The sequence below is a fragment of the Mus pahari genome, chromosome 17, assembly GCF_900095145.1.
Source record: "Mus pahari chromosome 17, PAHARI_EIJ_v1.1, whole genome shotgun sequence".
In the NCBI taxonomy this organism is placed as follows: domain Eukaryota; kingdom Metazoa; phylum Chordata; class Mammalia; order Rodentia; family Muridae; genus Mus; species Mus pahari.
Window position 1 is genome coordinate 64,376,252 of NC_034606.1, and position 16,369 is coordinate 64,392,620.

At 46.4% G+C, this 16,369-nt stretch overlaps 1 protein-coding gene across 3 annotated transcripts in view; it reads right to left on the minus strand.

Annotated features, from left to right (window-relative positions):
* Lima1 (LIM domain and actin binding 1) overlaps window positions 1-16,369 on the minus strand; it is a 97,102-nt gene that overhangs the window by 31,123 nt on the left and 49,610 nt on the right. For all 3 annotated transcript variants that reach the window (XM_021216740.2, XM_029548199.1, XM_029548198.1), the window contains exons 3-4: window positions 15,183-15,228; window positions 8,353-8,817 (exon numbers count right to left, since the gene is read on the minus strand). In XM_021216740.2, the coding sequence (XP_021072399.1) occupies window positions 8,353-8,817; window positions 15,183-15,228 (511 nt within the window). The remainder of the gene's footprint in view (window positions 1-8,352; window positions 8,818-15,182; window positions 15,229-16,369) is intronic.

Genomic DNA, 16,369 nt, shown 5'->3' on the forward strand with positions numbered 1-16,369 from the left:
ATGGTTATGAGCCACCATGTGGTTGCTGGGATTTGAACTCTGGACCTTCGGAAGAGCAGTCGGGTGCTCTTACCCACTGAGCCATCTCACCAGCCCCCAAAAACAAGTATTTTCTATTCTACATACCTTGACAATTACATGCCAGTACATGATAATTACATGCCTGTACAGAATGTATTGTGGCCGGGTTTTACTTTCTCTCCTTTTTCTTTCTGAGACAAGTCTAACTTCATAGTCCCAACTGGCTTGGAACTCACTATGAAGACCAGGGTGGCTTTGATCTCACAGCCATCCTCCTGCTCCTGCCCCTGCCCCTGCCCCTGCCCCTGCCCCTGCCCCTACCCCTGCAGTCGGGTGCTCTTACCCACTGAGCCATCTCACCAGCCCCTGGAACTACATTCTTAACGGAGACATTCTGCTGAAGACAAAATTCAAGTACTGAGTATGTGTTACAGGTTGCAACCTGCAAAGCTCAGCGCTGGTCCTAGTCTTATGCCCCTGCCTTGTGCAGAAAGAAGGGAACAGACCCCCGTGGGTGCAGAAGCACCATCTTTTCTTTCATGTGAAAAAATAAAAAACCCACTTTCCATCTTTCCTGGCTTTTAACTTCACCGCTTGGGTTAAAAGTGGGGTGAGTCAGAGCTGTAACCTTGCCCTCTAGAGGAGAAGGCTGGAGGGGCCACCCTGGTTTACACAGCCAGTTCCAGGGCAGCCAGGGTGACACAAGGAGACCTAAAAGTATGGGTGCGGTACCTCAGGCCTATAATTTCAGCACATCATCGGTAGGAACTGGGAGTTCAAAGGTCATTCTCAGCTTCATAGCAAGCCTGAGGGCTGCCTGGGTTAGTGAGACCCTGTGCAGTATTAGAAGTATTGGGGAGACAGCTCCACTAATCAAGTACTTACTTGCCTTACAAAGATGAAGACGTGACTGTGTTCCCAGAATTCTTTTCTTTTGGTCCTGCATGGGGTATAGACTTATAATCCCAGCTCAGGGAAGCAGAGACAGGTGGTTCCCTGAGGGTCACTAGGCAGCCATACCAGCCTGTGAGATGGCTCAGTAGATAAAGGTGCTTGCCTTCAGGCCTAAAGATGAGTTCAATCCCCAAGAACAATGGTAGAGGGGAGGCCTGGCTCTTGCCAGCTTTCCTGACTTCCACACAGAGGTCTGGCAAGTGCCCCTCCCCCAGTGAATTTTATGAAAACCACAAACTAAACAAGCAAGAAAGAAACAAGGTAGACAGCTCTTGGAGAATGACATTGGAGGCCGTCTTCTGAGGATGGAGGACCCAACTGAGGGCCAGACTCAGGCAGCAAGGCCTAGTCTCGAACCAAAACCAAAACCCAAACCAAACAAGCCCCACAAAACACCAAAAGCCAACAACAGAACAAAACAGAACAGCCATCACCCTGGAGCCTTAGGAATACTTTTTGGTTGGGTCTGGTGGAGTAGGATTAGAATCTGAATCCTTGGGAAGCCAAGGCCAGCCGGGGTGGAGAGAATGAGCAGATGCCTGATCTTCCAGGAAACAGGGCATCGGCTGTGCTGACTGGCTCTGAGGAAGAATGTGGCTCTGAGCTGCGAGCTGCCAGCTGCCATGGGCCCAGGTGAGGCTCTGGTTTTCACTTTCAATGTCAGCTTCAGAGCAGAGGTGCTAACAACGCAAGACCCCAGACACACGGCAGACTGCACGCGTGTCAGCTTGCATGTGGGTTTGGTCACAGTTTACAAGTGATGTGAAGTGCAGGAAGGGACAGTATTTCCCAAGGATGTAAGAAGGAAAAAAGGCCCAAATGGAACAAAACAAAAAGGAGTGTGTGTCTAGCCGTCACGAGTACACACACACACACACACACACACACACACACACGCACGCATACACACCTGCAACAGATATTTTTATCATTCCAGTCTTTTCTTACTTGGACACATGGACACTCAAGGAGTTAGTTACTCTTTGCCAAGGAGAGAAAAGACGAGATATGTTAAGGCTTTGTGGAATTTCCTAGGACTTGGCTCNCCCCCCCCCCCCAAGTCCTCCTTCCTTCCCTGTCAGATGACAGTGACAAGCCTCAAGTGAACGCCTCCTAAATATTTTCTGTGAAACCATCAATCAAATGCACTAACACATACCAATAAGACAGCACTTGGGGCTTTTAACCAGGAAAGTAGAATTTTTTTTTTTCCCTAGAATTAAGAAAAGAGAAGGCAAGAAAGAACGAGGGAAGGAGATTAAGTTCTGGATGATTAACAAGGTGAGACTTCCTATCTCATCTACTGTTATTTTCAGGAAGATTCTTTTCTCTCTCTGTAGCTCAAGCTTGCCCGAACTGCCTCTGCCTAAGTCTTGAGATTGCCAGGGGGTTATAGGCATGAGTCACCATTTGTTAAAACCAGTGTATGTGTGTAATCCCAGTTCAAGGATGGACAGATAGGTGGGTCACTGCAGCCTGGTGGCCAGGTAACCTGCCAACTAGCTGAACTCCAGGTCCAGTGAGATCATTGAAAGACCTGGTCTCCAAAAAAGAAAAAAAAAAAAACAAAAAAAACAGGTTGATGAGACACTGTTTCTCTACGCAGCCCTGGTTGTCCTAGAACTCACTCTGTAGACCAGGATGGTCTCAAACTCAGAAATCCTCCTGCCTCTGCCTCCCATGGGTTGGAATTAAAGGTATGTAACCACCATACTTCACTTCCTTTTGTTTTGTTTTGTTTTTCAAGAGAGAATCTCACTATGTAGCCCTGGATGTCCTGGGACTTGCATTGTAGACCAGGCTAGCCTTGAACTCAGTGAGACACACCTGCCTTAAACGAGTGAGTCATGGAAGGTTACACCTGGCAAAGTTGATTCTCAAGCCAGGTGTTGTGGTGCGTGCCCATAACCCCAGCTTCTGGGAGGTAGAGAGGAGGATCAGGAGTTCGAGGGCAGCGTCTGAGAACAGCCCGGGCTCGGGAGATCCGGTCTCCTCCCCACAGAGAAGCTGACTCAGCACATTATGGAGAGCCCTGTACTCCTCACACCTCCTCGCCTGGACCTTCCTTCAGACTCCCACACTTCCTAAAACCAAGGGTGGAGGGAGGAAGAGCAGGGTTTAGGGGGAAAATATCGGATTTTGCTCACCTACAGATAGAAATGGTGAGGTCTTCATCTCTTAACGTCTCAAAGTATTAAGTGATAAAAATTTTCTTCTGGACAAAATGGTTTGTTTACATAAGAAACACACATGGGATGGTGATAACTGATGGGGGTGGGGTGGGGCACAGCTGGGGGTGCCATCCCTGGGTTCTATAAGAAATCAGGTTGAGCAAGCCAGTGAGCAGCACCCCTCCATGGCCTCTGCATCAGCGCCTGCCCGCAGGTGCCTGCCCTGACTCCCCTCAGTGATGGACAGTTGTTACCTGAGAGTGTAGGTGGAATAAACTCTTTCCTCCCCAGGTTGTTTTTGGTCCTGGTATTTTATCACAGCCACAGAAACCCTAATAAAGACAGAGAAGCACTTATCTCCAGCTACAGAACGTCTGTCTACACTTTCTGTATTTCTAAGTGTTTGATAAAAATTGTATTAGCCTTACAATAAGCGAAGAAGAAGGAAGAGGAGGAGGAGAAGGAAGAGAAGGAGGAGGAGGAGGAGGAAGGGAAGGAAGGAAGGAAGGAAGGAAGGAAGGAAGGAAGGAAGGAAGGAAGGAAGGAATAGTTTGTGTCTTGTAAGCTAATTCAGTAGTTTAAAATCTGGGCCTGGAGAAACAGCACAGCTGTGAGTCCTTGCTGCTCTTCCAGAGGACCCAGGTTCCGGTGCCAGCAGCCACACGGTGACTCACGCTCACCCACAACTCCAGCTCCAGAGATTCCAATGCCTTCTTCTGACCTCCATGGACACCAGGCACCCATGTGGTGCACACACAAAATATAAGACTAGTTAAGAATCCCACAAACCCAACAATGAGTGAAGCTGTCAGGATGACGTGCTTGGGCGGTGCTGGTTTTGAAGTAGCTGAGAATACGTAAGAAAAAAACGCCCAGAAGAGTGTTTCTTCTAAATATGGTATACATCACGGAATACAGCCCAAAGAAATGACTCAAGACAAGACACTTCTGCCAAGATGCTCAGAGCTAGAAGAGAATCTAATTATTGGGAAGTGATGACACAGCATAATGAAACACATCCCTTATAAAAGGGGAAGCCCATGAACTCGGAGGATACATTCTTGGGCCTATGTGACAAAGACTAAACAGAGATAAAATAAAACAAATTAGGGCTACAAAACGGGGAGATGAGCAGTGATTAAAGCCCATCTATAAAACCCATACACGCTGGGCAGTGGTGGTGCACGCGTGTAATCCCAGCACTCAGGAGGCAGAGGCAGGAGAGTCTCTGTAAATTCAGGACTACATAGAGAAGCCCTGTCTTGACCCCCCCAAAACAAACAAACAAACACATACACACAAACACAAACAAAAATTCAGTGGGATGGGAAAACAGAGAGCTTATGTGTGCGGGTAGGTACCACTGGCTGGAAGCAGGAAGCAGGGAGTTGGCATATAAATCAGATTAGAAGAGATGCCTGACCTGGTACATCAACAACAGCCAATCAGAGCAAAAAATTGAAAATTACCAGGATTCCCCAAGAGGCAGCTTTACATCTAGATCTTTTTTTTTTTTTTTTCCTTTCTGGTGTAGCCTCGGCTGTCCTGGAACCCACTCTGTAGACCAGGCCAGCCTCGAACTCAGAAATCCACCTGCCTCTGCCTCCCGAGTGCTGGGATTAAAGGCATGCGCCACCATGCCTGGCTAGATTTTTCTTATCTCACAAAGGACTGAAGGATCACACGGAACCATTAATCACAAGCTTTAATTTATATGCATGTGTCTTTTATAAGCCATGTTCAGCTACAGTGAGCAGTCAGGCACAGCAGTCAAACTTTCAAACTATATAAACTAGAGGTGTCGTGCTAAACCAATTAAAAGTTAGGTTAATAGGCATATGAAAGCAGGGGTGGTAATATACACCAATCTTCCTAGAGCTTGGGAAGAGGCAGGAGGATAAGGAGCTTGAGGCCAGCCTGGGCTACATGTGATCCTGCCACAAACCAAACCAAACCAAACCAAAGCAAACCAAACCCTGGATTTGGCTCCTAGCACCCACACAGTGGTTCACAACCATCCATAACTCCAGTTTCAGGGAGTCTGGAGCCCTCTTCTGGTCTCTGTGGGCATGTGTATGGTACACAGACATGCACAGAGGCAAAATCCTCTACGTACAAAATAAATGAATCTGGAGTAAGGCCATTCCCGTCCTCAGGGAGGCACATGTAAACTGGTTCTCTGATGCGGGCTGTAGAGTGGTTATGGATAAGGTCAGGTTCTACTGTGGTGCCTCTGTTCTCTCAAAGGGTTCACTCCACTGTAGCGACACACATATGCTCTCACAGGTCACTGTTATGCGAAACTAAAGAAAACACCATCGTCATGTCTACGATCAGGCTTATTTTCAGACTGGGTTTCACTGTATAGGCCGGGCTCTAGGCAGGCCTCAAATTCATTGTGTAGCCCAGGCTAGCCTAAATTTCTCAAGTCCTGGAATTTCAGGGTAAAAGTCTCATCATTTCATTTGTCAGTAGCTGTCACTGACTGACAGGTTCTGAGCTGCACTTACGCAGTCTTACTCCTAAAGGGGGCTCCATAACTCTTAGACTTTCCCAAATACCCAAACACGTACCTTCTCATCAAAGCCTTGCCTGTGTGGTAAAGATGAATCTGTGCAGCAATAACCACAATCTCATTGCAAACACATTGGTTATTCTTCAACCCAAAACAAAGTTTCCTAAGACTTTAATTGAGATATTGCACTAAACAGTCAGGTACCATGGGTCATATCTTGAACGCTAACACTAGGGAGGCAGAGGCAGGAGGATTCTGTGAGTTAGAGGCCAGCTTATTGTACAAAGTGAGTTCCAGAGCCAGCTAGGGCTACACAATGGGACCCTCTTTCAAATACACAATCAAATACACAAGTTCACACACACATCAAAACAAAACAAAGTGTGTGTGTTTGAATGTGTATATGGGAGTGGGAGTGAGTGAGTGTGTGTGTGTGTGTGTGTGTGTGTATGTACTGGGAGTGTGTACTTCTAGAGATTGTGCTTAGAGCCCTTGTAAATGTTAGCCAAAAACACCACTGAGCTACAGTTTCAGTCCTGAACAAAACTTTTAAAAAGTGATTAATATTTCCTACATAGATAACTATGCTTGCTCTGAAATAGCTATAAAACCAAGGAACAAAGGACTATTTAATCTAGAAAGTTAAGAAAGGCACACACACGAATACCTAGACCCCCAAATGCCCAGATGAACCCCAGAACAGTGAGTTTAGTCGTGAGGTTGCCCGATGTAAATGCTGATCCTGCAGGATCTTCCTCTTCCCGCCCTCCTCCTCCCCTCCCTCCCTCCCTCCCTTCCTTCCTTCCTTCCTTCCTTCCTTCCTTCCTTCCTTCCTTCCTTCCTTCCTTCCTTCTGCAGGGCCAGGGGAAACCACACAGGGCATCACACTGTAGCTTGGCTTGCCTCAGCCTCCCGAGTGCTAAGATTATGGGCAGGAGCTGTGGGTCAGTGTGTTTAGCTAAGGGTTGCTCTTTATGTGATGGGTTCCCGCCGCCCCCCCCAACAAACGGGCCTGTCATGACCCGTCTCTCACTAGACATTTACGAGAAGAGAGTCTCTCTCTCTCTCTCTCTCTCTCTCTCTCTCTCTCTCTCTCTCTCTCTCTCCCCCTCCCTCCCTCCCTCCCTCCCTCCCTCCTCTTACACATAATCAGCATTTTTGTTTTCAGCTGTCCCAGTCATTTCCTACCTTGGGCCGGTTCTGACACGCACAAGGCCTTTACACTGAACCCACATTGTGTGTGCTGCATGACCTCAGCCGTCCCACCCGGCAGAGTCTGTGAGGGGACTTACAATGCCGCTTTGACTCACCACAAAGCCCCTTCCTCTCCATTTAGGATTTCTTACATTTTTCCCCCTTCCATTTAAATTCTTCTTCCCATTTAAATAAAAAACTTTTTTCTTTTTTCTTTTTTCTTTTTTTTTTTTTTATTAAGACCATAAAGGAGAAAGAGGGAGTTGGCAGGCCCAGGGAACTAAAAAAGTCAAGAGCAAGCCAGAGTTTAAGGAAAGCCATAAAACTGCTTGTGGTTACATCTCCTGCCGATTGGTTCCAGTGTTAAAACAGAGCTAAAGCGCAAACTCAGAAGAAGAAGAAAAAAAAAAAAGCCTGAAAATTCTCTCTAAGGTTCAAAGATGTGACCAATCAAGACCTTTCCTGCTCAGGAAGGCGGCAGGCGCAGGGAGTTACTGGAAGGAGCTGACAGCCCAGCCCTCTGACATAACCCAGGATTGCAGGATGAGTTATCTATTTTCTTTATCTCAGAAGGAATGCCTCATATTATTACTGCACCAATACAGGGATTTGGGCCAAATATTTAGCTCAAGAAAAGACAGCATTCCCATGGAGCTGGAATCTTAAGTAAATGGGGGCTTTGCTATCCGTCAGATCTGTTTGTTTCATTACGAGGGCCCTCGTAACAAACCATTCCGTACACAACGCCAGATACGTAGGAAAGTCTGAGCACACTGGAAAACCTGACCCAGTCCTGCAGCCCCTGGAGTGTGCTGTAAGGCTCGAGCATATGCAACTCATTTTCTAGTTAAGTAATTCCCTCTGGGGACTTGGTGTGCAATGCACAAGAAGGATCCAATTTCATTAGCAGATGCAGGAAAATACAACCCTGTGCATTTGCAAGTCAAAACTCCGGAAAGCTACACACTAGCCTGGCTCTCAGTGCTGCTTTTTCCTGGGAGAGGAGTTTAGCTGATAAAAAACATTTGTGGGGAGGCACAGATGAGCAAATTGAGAAGAGAGGGGGCTCAGCTAGCTCGGAGACAACCAAGCCTCAGTCTTAATGCTCAACTCTGGTCTTAACCCTCAGCCTGCAGCTGCGTTCCAAGCAGATAGCGATTCAAGCAGCAGTCTGACCCCCAAGGCTACAGATGACAAAAGACTCAGAAAGACAAATTAAAAGGGTAAGTGTCTGAGAGCACACAGTCCTGTCTGTATCTAAACTCTTCACTTTTAGGTACCAACCTGAATCCCAGAATGAGCTACTTAACATGAAATGGGATGGGGACTCAAATCCCAGCATCCATAAATAGTTCATTTGAGGCTTTTATGAACACAACTCGAATCAAAAGACATACTGACCACACAGTGACTGCTACAGCTGGCCAGATGTAGAAAATCAACCTCAGTTAAGTACAGGTTTTCCTGCAGTGAGTTCTACACCCACCCGTCTCTTACCTTGGTTTGGTTGTGTTCACCTTTCTCAAACATCATCTTCAGTCTATTCAGTGGAACGTTGTATTTCTCTATTTTGCCTGAAGTTTCTGTGTTTTCGCTCGTTTCTGTCTTCTCTGCTTCATGCCTGGAATCTCCCAGACAGTTTTCCATTTTTTGGCTCTCAGTGGCCTGGGCTTTAAAATCGTGGCTGTTCTCTGAGCGAGGATACCGGCACTGAATAACAGCTTCCGGGCGAGATCCAAATCTAGGTTTGGGCTGGGTTTGCTCTTCCCGGTCAGCTCTGACTCCAGGAGCAGGCTTGTCCGTCACTTCAGCAGGAGGGTAGTCCGCTGTGTGCCCACCCTCACTGCTGCTGTTTGGCAGTGAGTCTGTGTGCAATTCTGCCCCAGCCACCGGGTTCTCCCACTTCTTCTTTAACACAGACAGGGTCCCTCTCCTAAAGTGCTGGGGGAGACTTTCAGGGTTCTAGAGGAACAAGAAGTACCAGTTACAACTTGCCTGCTGTAACAGCCAAACATGCGTCTTTGTAAACTGAAAGTTAAAACTCCAAGCTGTGCCTGGTCCACCGCCGGTTCACACAGCTGCGAACAGTTACTGCCCTGCCACAAGGAGCGAGCATCCACCCAGGGCCCAGAGAGAGGAAGAGGGAAAAAGTCAGGAGCTGAAGCAGGAAGTGATAAAACAGGAGAGCCTTATAAGGACAAAGTGAGCAGCCTAGATCTCGTGTAGTTACACTGGAAAGGAGAGACTTTTTTCCTCCCAAGATTCACCAAGAAAAGGCTAGGCACCTTCAACATTGTAACTATATTTGAATAGAAGTTCACCCAGGTATGCCACACAAAAGAACAAGAGTATGTAATGCTAGGAATTCTTTCCTAACCAAAAAAAAAAAATAACCAAGACAAAGATACAGTAATTATGCAATTCCAATTATAATTACAGAGACTGGGCCTATCCATAAAGTCTAGAGATTTACTGTTTTTTGCATGGGTGGTATTAGTATATAGCTGATAGAATTTATAAGGCTCGTGGGTCAAATGGGGACCTTGTTTCATGGCTGGCAAATGCTCTACCTCTAACCTGTACTCCCCGACCTCAGATTTTATTTCTATATAATGATCTAATTTTTCCTCCATCCTCCTCTCTATTATTTATCTTTATCTACTTTGTAGCTATCTTGGAAAATGCACTATTTTACAGATTCTTTGCTTGAGAAATACACAGGCCTCATAAGAAAAGAGAGCCACCACCCACTTTGATACACAGAAGACATACATTTACCCGCACACCTAAGAGAACAGTTCACTTTCACTTGGGTCAAAAGTGATATAACGGATTGGAGATCAACCAGCGAATCGTCAGTGACGCTGTAGAATAATAGTGGGAACATGCTTGTTGAAGTAAAACTAGGCATCCTGTGCTTTCAAAGTCCTAATGGAACCAAACGCCACAAACCGCTAGTACCTTCTTACTCTCCATCCCTGCTGCCTGTGACTCCTCCGGGTTCCAAGTGGGAAAGAAAAGACAAACAGCCCAGGACTGGAGAGGTCAGAGAATTAGGGGATTAGCAGCTATATCGGGAATTAGGTCTCTGGCTCCTTCTTCTCTGAACACACTAAGAGCCACTTCACCACACAGCAGCGAGACATGGACAGAGTTACAGGAGACCTGATGCATCCTCAGATTTAAACCATGGCTAGAGGTGGCACCTGACGGAAGAAACACAAAAGGCTCCTGCCAGGTATGACTGTACAAATCCCAGTTACTCGTTTGGGAAGCCGTGGCAGGGGAATTACTTGAGCCCAGGAATTTAAGACTCACCCTATGTCAAAAAATAAAAATAAAAAGCATCCCCCAAAGCTAGTGCTACCAGCAGCACTGCCACAGACCTGATGAATCATTCAGGTCCCTGCCTTCACTTGCCCTACCTACCTGGCCTGCACACGAGCCCTGAGAGGTCGAGACACATCCGCTTCGGTGACTGGACCCTACCCTTTTCAGACACACAGATCACTGAAAAATGCTTTTTAATTAAAAAAAAAAAAAGGAAATTATAAGTCAGAAAGATCCCATTTTGAGTTAATATAGTTAATGAGCATAGAAAAGCGGTCTAGAGGTCATCCAGATGTTTACAGTCATTTACTTATGTGCATGCATGTTTGTGTGTGTGCGTGCGCATGTATATGTGTTCCTGTGTAGTAGACAGAAGATAGCCTCACGTGCCATTCTTCAGGTACTACCTTTTTTTTCCCTAAAGACAATCTCTCCCTCCCCTGGAACTCACTAAGAAGGCTAGGATGCTGGCTGGACAATGACCTCAGGAATTATCCTGTCTCCAGCCTCCCCAGAGTTGAGATTACAAGAAAGATTACACCTAATTGTTTTTTAAACAAGGGTTCTGGGGGTTGAACTCCAAGACCCACATCTGCAAGGCCAGCACTTTGCTGAGCTGCCTCCCTAGGGATCGACTCATAGCTTTGTGATCTCCTTTTGTAATAAATATATCTAATCATGTGACAACCTGGAGAACAAAACGAAGCTTTTTATCACCTTCATAGCACAACAAACACTTTCACAGAGAAGTAAATACAAGTGACTCTTCTGTTAGCAGTGTGAAAATTCAGCTCTGCCTATGATGAGCAGAAAGGGGAATGGGTAGCAAAGTGCTAGAGTCCCAAAGAAGGAGAGGCAAGAGGCGTGATGGAGGACATCCCTGTTGAGAGCATCTTCAGAGAGAGAAAGCATGCTCTTTTATTGAAAAGTGTTCCCTCCTCTTCTTCCTCCTCCTCTTTTTTTTTTTTTTTGAGACAGTTTTTTTGTGTAGCCGTAGCTGACCTGGAACTCACTATGTAGATCAGGGTGGCCTTGAACTCAGAATCCCAACCGCCTCTGCCTCCCAAGTGCAGGGATTCAGGGATTAAAGGCGTGCACCACCTCACCTGTCTCTAAAAGTACTTCTTTTTGTTTGTTTGTTTGTTTGTTTGTTTTTTCGAGACAGGGTTTCTCTGTGTAGCCCTGGCTGTCCTGGAACTCACTTTGTAGACCAGGTAAAAGTACTTCTTTATCTCCTCTTTTATAACCCATGTAACCTGTGTCTATTAGCTGCATTCAGAAGCCCCCCCCCCCTCAATGCTTACTAGTGATATAAAGCTAATTGTTCCTCTGGTTCTAACTGTATCATCGTTTTCTTTCTTGTGGTGAATAAGTGTATATTTGATAGTCAGAGTGTAAAATCCAGTGTGAGGCTCCCCAGCCTCAGAATGGTCATTCTATTTCTGTAGCAGCGTGCAGACTTGGGTCTGGTTAATTTCAGCATGTGTTATTCTTATTGGCAACTCTTTCAAAACTAAATTTGATTAAGCAAAGAGGTGCCCCTGCTAGGAAGGAAGTGAAGGACTGCAAACCCAGCACTGGAGACAAGAGAGGTCATGGTATGCTTTTAGCTAACATGTAAGACTGTATCTAAGAAACAGATAAAAAACAGTAAGAAAAACAAAACCCAGAAAGCCAAGCATATTGATTCATACTTGTGAGCCCAGTGTTGGGGAGGTCAAACAGGGAGGTCCCTGGGCTCGCTGGCCAGCTAGGCTAGCGTAACTGATGAGCGCCAGGTGGGTGGGGCTCCAGCAGGGGCAGCATCTAATGTTGCTTTGGCCTTCACATGCATGGACACATGCGTGCACATATACAACATGCATGTGCACATGGGTGCACATATACAAACAAATATACATCTACACAAACATACTCAGCCCACCTCCCCAATCAGAACACATAAAAGAAAATGGGCTCTTAAAGGTGCAGCTTCAAGAGTGTTGAGGCAGATGTGGGGAAGCCCAAGGCAGTGTGGGCTGACGTCATTAAAGACCCCACACCCATAAACCATCCCTGGGAGTGAGACCCAGGCCATGGCCCAGTCTTTAGGACTAGAGGCGAGCCGAGATAGGGAAGGGAAGAGTTACACAACAGGAATCATCAATAAAGCCCCAAATGAAAGAACATTAGGCTGAGAGGCCTGGCTTGACCATCGGATAACTGTTTACATAGATAGCCTGCATCTTCTCTGTATTCTCTACAAGTAACACGTGTTATCTGCATAAGCTACCCCCATCCAGCCGTGTGACTTTGGACAAGTTGTCCAGTTTCTACAAATTATTATAGATTATCTCTATAAACTATAAATTCTGTAGCTACTGTGCCCTTTATACATGAGCCCTTGTTCACGTATATAATATAGTGTTTGACACAGCAGGTTCCTGGAAAGTAGTGATGATATTATTAATTGATAGCATAGGCCTGTAATCCCAGCTACTCAGGGAGGTGGCACAGACGGTCACCAGTTAAAGGCCAACTTGGACTACAGGGTGACTTCAAGACTAGCTAGGTAACCCAGCATGACCCTGTCTCAAACTAAAAAGGGATAAAAGGCCTGGGGATGTAGCTGAGGGGAGCATATGTGAGGCAATATCCACCAAGTCTCATGGTTGCTGAGCAGCATGGGCCTGGTGTCAGGTGCTGCATGTAGAAAGGTGACCATGGAAGTGTAGCAACCATTGTGGCTCTTGGGTGACTTTCCAGTGCCTTAGGAAAAGCTAAAACTTTGATAGGAACTAGTGAGTAAAAGAAGACACTGCAGCCCGGGCTCAGGACTCAGGGGACGGCCTGTCAATGTGGTTGATCATAAGTATGGACAGCCGGGATAATTTTCTGTTCATTTATTACTGCCCATTTGCATGTGTGCTCGCGGGTTAAGATGAAGCTGGACATGGTGGCTAAGGCCTGTAATCCCAGAATCTGGGAGGCTAAGGAGTGCTAGGTCTTAGTCAAAGTCAGTCAGGAACCTATATAGAGACCATATCTCAAAATATATAAATAAGTAATGAGATAAATGAATGTCACTAAAGGAGGGATAAGGCTCAGTGGTTACACGCCAGTGAGCCCAGCAAGTGGAAGGTTGGAGCAAGAGTGTGGGTTAGGGCTGACGAGATGGCTCAGCAGGTAAGAACACTGACAGCTCTTCCAAAGGTCCTTAGTTCAAATCCCAGCAACCACATGGTGGCTCACAACCACCCATAATGAGATCTGATGCCCTCTTCTGGTGCATCTGAAGACAGCTACAGTGTACTTATATATAATCAATCAATCAATCAATCAATCAATCTTTGAGGAAAAAAAAAAAAAAAAAAGACAGCCTCAATCCATAGCTCAGGCTGCCTTGAACTCACTGTGTAGCTAAGAGTAACCCTGAACTTCTGATCCTCCTGCCTCCTCCCCAATGCTGGGACTGCATCCCCATGCCTTGCCAGCTGCCTCTGCATCCCCATCGCTGTCCTGAGTTGTTCTGCGTGCTTCTGACTTTGCTCCTCGGCAGTTTAAGTTGGGTTGCATGAGCCCTTCGCACATTTCCCGAAGCCCTTTTTTATCTTCGCAGCTAAAGCTCCAACCTTCCCAAGGATTCTGAAGAACTTTCTCTTTCTAGTCCTCAAATGTCCCAACATGACTTTTCCTTGGGACATTTACGTGCATGGTTCTTTCTGTCTGAATCTTTCCTCTCCTTGGCTCATGACCTCAGCTCTGGGTTACTTAAGTCCCCGAAGAGAGGGCCACACCTAAACTACCCTTTACCCTTCCTGCTGTTTTAAGCCAATAGTTGCTAACTGACGTGTGTGTGTGTGTGTGTGTGTGTGTGTGTGTGTGCGCGCGCGCGCGCGCACGTGCACGCATGTGCATGTGTGACTTTATTTCCTCCACTAGAATAAAAATGCCTGAGAAGACGTAGCCCATATTTTTAATGTCTAAAACAGTGCTTAGCACATAGGTGCCCTACAAAAATGTGATAATTAAATGGGTAAAAGGAAAAATGGAGGAAATGGGAAAATAGAGACAAGAGAGAGAAGGTGAGAAGAGCCAGCGGTGGAACAGCTAACGGTGCTTTTTTTCTTTTATTCTGTTTTTTTATTTTTGGTTTTTTGACATGGTATTATACTGCAAGCAAGGCTGGTCTAGAACTCATCATGTCGCTCAGGTAGGCCTTAAACTTGCAGCAATCCTCCTGTCTCAGCTTTCTGAGTGCTAGGATTATTAGTATGAATCACCACCATCAAAGCCTTTTATTTCCTGTTAATGCACCAGGGAGCTCGATTTCGAAATCACAGGAAGATGAAGCTGGAGACCCAGTTAATACTGCTCCCCAGAGAGAACCAACCAACAGGCAAGTGCCAGACACCCATCTAATAAGCTATGCTCCTATGACACTAAATCCTTCAGAGTGAAGGTCGAAGGCCGAGGGACTTCTCTCCCTGTGAGTTCGAAGTCTGCCTGGGTGCAGAGTGAGACCCAGTCCTAGAAAAAGACAAAGGATCTGGCCCAGCTGGAAGTCACAGCAGGGAGAGAATGGATTGGCAGGGGGCTTGAGGGACCCGGCAGCTGGGAAACACACTAACTAGACTGGGCCAGCTTCAAGCAAAGCACCAGGGGGATAAACACAGTTGCCCAGTTTCCTTTCAAACGCAGATTCTTCCATTTGGAGGCAGGGACAGCAGCACCTGCTTTCCTTCGGTGGGCATTTCACTAAGCTTAGCAAAACATTTGGCCCTCCAACCTTCTCTCAGTACAGGAAGGGGGGTGGGGGGGGGCGTCCAAGAGAAAAACATTGAAACTAGGATTCCCTGCACCTCAGCCAACTTCTCCCAGCAAATGGCTTGTCATCAGACCAAATGACACAAATGTCCAGCTCAGCTGTCACGGAGCCCAAGCCACACTGAGGGGCAGGTGGCTAGGCCACACAGACTGCTTAAATTCCATGTGCCCTGGGGCCTCTGAGTACTTACGTTTTTCTTCCTTTCCATGTTTGCTTCTTCAGCTGCCTTCTGGTACCTTCAGAGAGGGGAGAGAAGAGACATCTTCAGGTTAAACTTGGCTTTTACTCCTTTCGTTTTTAGAAACCTAGTTTGCAGACCTGTTTCTGCCAGCTTTTGTCTTTAACCAAGTCTCCCAGGAGTGGCATAGAACCACACCGCCCACACTTCATGGGCCCTGGATGGTCACATGCTCTGATATGACACGATGAAACATCAGGATGAGGTCACATGAGAAAACGCTGCAGAGGGTACGGGGTGTAGATGGAGCTCAGTTGCTGGAGTGCCTACCCAACACCGCACAGCTCTGGGCTCCATCCCGGCACTGTACAAACTAGACATGAACTGGATGTCCTGGCAGTAGGGTCAGGTGTTCAAGGTCATCCTCAGCTACAATGAGTTTGAGGCCAACCTGTACTACAAGAGACCCAAAACCAAACAACGAAACCAAAGCCCTTGGAATTAGCCAGCTACAAACAGCATTCCATGAATTCTATTGCACAGACTCCCCCTTCCCACATACAGTCATCTCTGAAATCTTAGTTGCTGTTGGTATGTCTATGAGGTATTCGCAGTACCTGCAATGCCTGAACTTAGATCAAGTTAAAGTACTGGTCTGAAAGATACAATTATTCCCACCTCATTTATATGAATTTGATGGTATGAGGTTTTCCAGTTCTTCACTTGAAGGGGGAGGTGAATGCATGCGTGCAGAGGTACATATGCTGACCAGAGCATGTGCAGAGTACACAAAAGGTCATGTGACATCATCATCTATTCCCTAGGTACCCTGAACCCAGAATCCATGACCCAGAGATCGTCCTGTCTCTGCTCTTCCCAGCTCTTCGGTCACTGGCTTGCTTGTTTTTTTGTTTTGTTTTGTTTTTGTTTGTTTGTTTGTTTGTTTGAAACAGGGACTCTCTATGTAGCCCTGGCTAACCTAGAACGCTCCATGTAGACCAGACTGGCCTTGAACTCACAGAGATGCACTAGCCTCTGCTTCCTGAGTGTTCAATCAAAGGCTCAGCGTGTTTAGCTTTTTTTTTTTTTTTTTTTTTTTAAAGATTTATTTATTTACTATATGTAAGTACACTGTAGCTGTCTTCAGACACTCCAGAAGAGGGCATCAGATCTTGTTACGGATGGTTGTGAGCCACCAT